We start from the raw sequence: 5,179 nt of genomic DNA, 5'->3' as shown, positions 1-5,179 counted from the left end.
TAAAAGTTCTTAAAAAAAATTATAGCATCTAAAAAAGTTTTAAAATATTATATTTTTTGTTTTTTAAAATGTTTTTTCAGTTTTTTTTTGTGTGAATAGAAATAAAAATCTGAAAGTTGAGATTTACGGATCTTTAAATATTAATTTTAAAATTTAATCTAATTTAACATAATACATAATCGTCGTTGATCGTACAAAGTAAATTTTAGAGGGTGGTGTAATTATTAATTAATGAATAATAAAAAATAAAATAAAAAGAGGTTCTCTTAGAACGAAAAAAACTCGTTTGGTTTGTAGAGTGTGTGTACCCACTACTACACACCTTATGAAAAGCCTACGTCATTTCTCATTTCTCACTCACTCTAACAAACCTACTTTCTCTCTCTTCTCTCTCTCTCTTCAATGGGTTGTGCTGGCTCATCTCAGTCCAAGCCTGATGGTAATTTCTTCCTCTCTCTTTCTCTCTCTATCACCTTCACTTTCTCTAATTTACATTGTTAATTCATAAATCTTCACTTTCAGTTTAGTTCAAAATCTCTTCTTTCTCAATTTTGTTATTGAATTTGTGTAAACCCTATGTTAACTTGGAAATTTTAATACTCAATTGCATAGGGCACAGGCTAAACAGATATTTACTTCAAGAACTGTTTTCTTTAATATTGGATAATATTGAAATTTTCACCCTCTCTGTAGCCATTGCCAGTAATTTTCTGATATTATATGCTTTTCAGTTGTTTGATTACTGCTAATGGGTTTCTTTGGATAACAACTAGAATGGTTGTGAATTCTACAATGTGCTGAGATTATTTATACAATGATTGGAAAGATTTTAGTTTCTTTAGTGATGAAATTGAGGATTTAAATTGGTTCTTCTTGATTCCCAAATGAAATTTGGATTTTTGTAATTTGGAGAGATAAATGGTTATTAATTAGCTTTATATCTCTGTGATTGAAAATTTTCTGGATTGGATCCTACTTCTGTATGTCTTGATTTTGGACCTTTGATAGTTTTGTTGAGTTGTAGTAGTTTGTTGTGAACGTTTAGGAAGCAGCAGAATGATGACGACGATGATGATAGAGATGGTCCTTGTTATTGTTGTTGTTTTAGTTGTTTGTGGCTAGATTTTTCATTCGTTTTGTTTTCTTAAATTGAAACTAGTTTTTGTGGCTTGCTTGTTCATGATGCCAGTGCTTCAGCTCTAGAATAAAGTTTTGTTCCGGCTCCTATTAACATAAACTTGAACCAATTTTAACAGGGACTGTAAAAAAGATCCGAAAGCCTAAGCCTTGGAAGCATCCTCAGCCCATAACAAGGACTCAGCTAATACAATTGCGCGATGAGTTTTGGGACACAGCTCCTCACTATGGTGGACGGAAAGGTATTATCTCAATTTGATAAGTTACCTTATTTGGAACCTTTGAAGCGCTATTCCTGATTAAATTTGCTTAGAATATAAGGTGTTTAAACGGAAATGCTTTCTTTCTATGAATTAGTTCACTTTCTAACTTTTTTACATCTGTCTATGCAAATCATAATCAAAAGGTTTTATCCATTCTTTCGTTTATTGAATGTGATGCCCCGGATACATAATGATTATCTATAATTCTGTACTCTGATTCTTAATCTAGCCAAAGTCTTAGGTTTCACTTAGAATCTAGAACTGGATAATAATGAATAATGATAATTAGTCTCTTGGAGATGACAAAAGGGATCCATGCTCTTTTTGTATTTATTAATTGCAAGAATGATCATTGTGTTCACTATGACTTGGGTCAAGTTCTTTTCACTACAAAGGTGAAAATTGGCTTCCATTGGTAAGTCGGCAAGAACTAATGAATGAATGATTATTTCCTTTGGATTACTGTACCTTGTGAAGCCAGAACTCTCACTTTTGTTGTGAAAAAAGAAAAAAGAAAATCAAGAAAACAAATAATCAGCCATTATGTTTAGTGCTCCAAAATTATTTTATCTAATAATGAAATCTTCCCATAAATAATAAAGTTGCATGCAGCCATAGTATTTTGTTCCCACAAATTACTTTGTGCTCCTATCATTTTGCTCTGTTTCATTTCTATCTTAATTGCTTTAAATAAGTTGAAATCTGTATATGGTTTTCCACATACTAGAGATTTGGGATGCTCTTCGAGCTGCTGCAGAAGCTGATCTTTCTTTAGCACAGGCAATTGTGGATAGTGCTGGGGTCATTGTCCAGAGTTCTGATTTGACAGTATGCTATGATGAAAGAGGTAAGTTTTTAGTTCATGTTGCAATCAACTGTTTACTATGTTCATAATTAAATTATAAATAAAAAAGATATAATAGGATTTGGTTTGGTTTCTATAATCTAAATCTGTCTAAAGAAAAGCTTAATTTGTTGATTCCATTTCCTTTGAAAAGGTTAGAGCAACTTTTATACCATGCCCATGAATCATGTGGGCTTCCAACAGCACTACTATACTTTTCCCCTTAATTATCTGTGGTCCAGGTATTCTGGCTTGGTTGTATCATGTGACCCCCTCCTTTATTGTGGATTATGTCTGTGGAATACATTGCACTTTTTCAAAATCTCTGTAGCCCGAGATTTAGATTCTTGACAACCGGGATAACCACATTTATTTTGACCAGGGAAAAAAAAACACATTTACGAAATCACATGATCTCAAGTTCTCAACCGTCCAATTTTAATCAAATGACTTGAATTCCAACTCTTGTGAAATGAGTTCAAAACACAAAGTTAGAACATGGTCTGTCTGATCTACAATAATGTGATAGTGTACAATCCATTTCTCTGCAGCCCCACCAATACTTTTCTCACCTCAGCTTCCTTCCCTACCGCATAAACATGTGCTCTCACTATCAAAATGTTTCTTTTTGCTCTTCCAAATTTATTACCCGGAAATATATACCAACCATTTGGGGGGGTCTTTAGATTCTTTTATAAACATCAAACTAGATTGGCATGAGAGTGAAACTACTGACGCTCAATTATTGGAACTTTAAGATGCTTGACTTTAGTTCATGGAGATCTGTGATCATAAATTGTACTATTGCACCTTATGTTTGTTATGGTGGGGCTAGACTAGAAAAACATGTTATTTTCTTGCAATCTTTACCTCCAGCATCAATGGTTTCTTGTTCTGATTCTTGGTGCAATATTTGCAGGTGCGAAGTACGAGCTACCCAAGTATGTTTTGAGTGAGCCAACTAACTTGATTCGAGAAAGTTAATAACAAGGAGTAAATATAGTAACATTCATGGGAAGAAGCATATTGTAAATCCTGTATATTTTTATCTCATTGATTTGGTTGGTAACTTTTATAGGGTAGAAACTTTTTTTCATATCCAACTGTACTACTCACCTCACCCTTGACTTTATGTTTCCTCAATCAATGGAACAAAAATTATGTCTGTTCTGTATCAAATGATGATAAGTATCATCACTCTTTGGCAAATACAAACTCAATTGTGTATCTTCCTTCCCAAATGAGTAAAGTGCAATAAGACAATTACTCAAAACATTGACTTTGTTTGCATTTCATAAAAAAAAAGACTTTGCCAACTGTTTTGGTCCAACACCAGTTCCAAAATTGGGTTTGCATCCACTATCATTATTTATTCAGATCTATTAAATAATTTAAACTTTGGACATATTTTTATGCATTTTAATAACTATCATATTTAATTATTCATTTTAAGTAATTATTCATTTTAAGCAAAAAGAAGGAGGAAATACCAAAGAAGAAACCTGTCAAGAAACAGGCATGGGAACCCAAAAAAAATAAGCCCATGAAAGGGGTTGTGATAACTGAAGAACAAAAGAACCTAGTTCCAAAGGATTAAATCATCAACTGTAACAGTGGATTTGAAGCTCTTATACTTGGAGAATGTTCTACAACTTTTGAGAACAAAGTCCCATGATGTTCAGGTGGAATGTGAGAGGGTTAAATAAACGAGCTAGATACATTGAGGTTGGAGGCCACTGAAAATAGAGTTAGAATAAAGAGGTGAACATGTTAGGAAAACCCTATGTCATGAGTGAAATTATATTGACAATAATGGTAGGATCTGGTTGCTTTGGAATCCTAAGTTTTGGCATATGAAACAAATTTGCAAATCTGACCAATACATTCATAGTGAAGTTTTCCACACATTTCTGACCACTCTCCCTTGAGAGTTAAGTTGGATACTAGCAGAGTTATTCAGAGGCATATACAAAGATTCAAATTCTTGAACTGTGTGGTTGATAACCTTGGCTACATGATGTGATCAATGCAGTCAAGGATTTTTCATGAACAATAGGTTATACAAAGCTGTTAATTGTGCCTCGGTAACCCTTATCCCAAAGAATAAGGATACCAAGACTTCATAGGAACCAATTATACAATGGAAAACTAATACATTGAAAAGGAGGTTATTGGTTTTTATGGTAAACTTTGGACTAAAATAATTATAATATATACCTAATTTTTGTCCGAAGAAATTCCCTTTTAACATATTAGACTTAAATAGAAATGACAATTGAATTCATGCTTCTATAACTAATTAATATTCGTTTTTGACTCTTCAGATGTATTAAAAAATGTAATAGTTATGCTATAAAAAGAGAAATTATAAAGGATTTTACAAAATTATTATTCATTAATGGTATTGGAAAGATAAATTGATATAATTGAAAAGAGAGAGAATAATAAATATTTAAGGGTATAATAGGAAAAATAAGATTAATGATTTATTGATATTATAAAACGACTTATATTATGGTATGAAATATTTTTTCAAAATGACTTATAATAGAAAATTGAGGTAATATGTTGATAAAAAATCAATTTTTAACTTTAAATGATATTGAATGCACAATTTTTGATACAATATTTATATTTTGAGAAATATATTGAGGATTTCTTAATGCACGATTTATGTTTCTTAATCATCACGTAAAATTATTTAAATGTTCATAGTTTCTGGAGATATATCTTCGGACGCACCAAATTCTGAATGAACGTTGAAATGTTTCTGATATGCATCTCCGTAACAATTTAAAAACATTCAATACATCTTATTCATAAGTCATTATACACTTGAATTCGACCGGAGATGCATCTCCGTGAATATTCTGGAGATACATCTTCGTAACGTCTCAGAACTTGGTCTTTCATGTTATATTTGTTTATCATTATT

General features: G+C 31.8%; 1 protein-coding gene across 1 annotated transcript; it reads left to right on the top strand.

The window, feature by feature from the left end:
- Window positions 1-274: 274 nt before the first annotated feature.
- On the top strand, window positions 275-3,471 carry LOC127086167 (uncharacterized). The gene is made up of 4 exons (XM_051026890.1): window positions 275-439; window positions 1,257-1,379; window positions 2,128-2,247; window positions 3,164-3,471. Exons 1-4 carry the CDS (start codon window positions 403-405, stop codon window positions 3,226-3,228), a joined length of 345 nt encoding a protein of 114 aa, XP_050882847.1. The 5' UTR covers window positions 275-402; the 3' UTR covers window positions 3,229-3,471.
- The last annotated feature ends 1,708 nt before the right edge of the window (window positions 3,472-5,179 follow it).

The sequence above is a fragment of the Lathyrus oleraceus genome, chromosome 5 (assembly GCF_024323335.1).
Source record: "Lathyrus oleraceus cultivar Zhongwan6 chromosome 5, CAAS_Psat_ZW6_1.0, whole genome shotgun sequence".
Classification (NCBI taxonomy): domain Eukaryota; kingdom Viridiplantae; phylum Streptophyta; class Magnoliopsida; order Fabales; family Fabaceae; genus Lathyrus; species Lathyrus oleraceus.
This window is presented reverse-complemented; position numbering and strand designations above follow the sequence as displayed.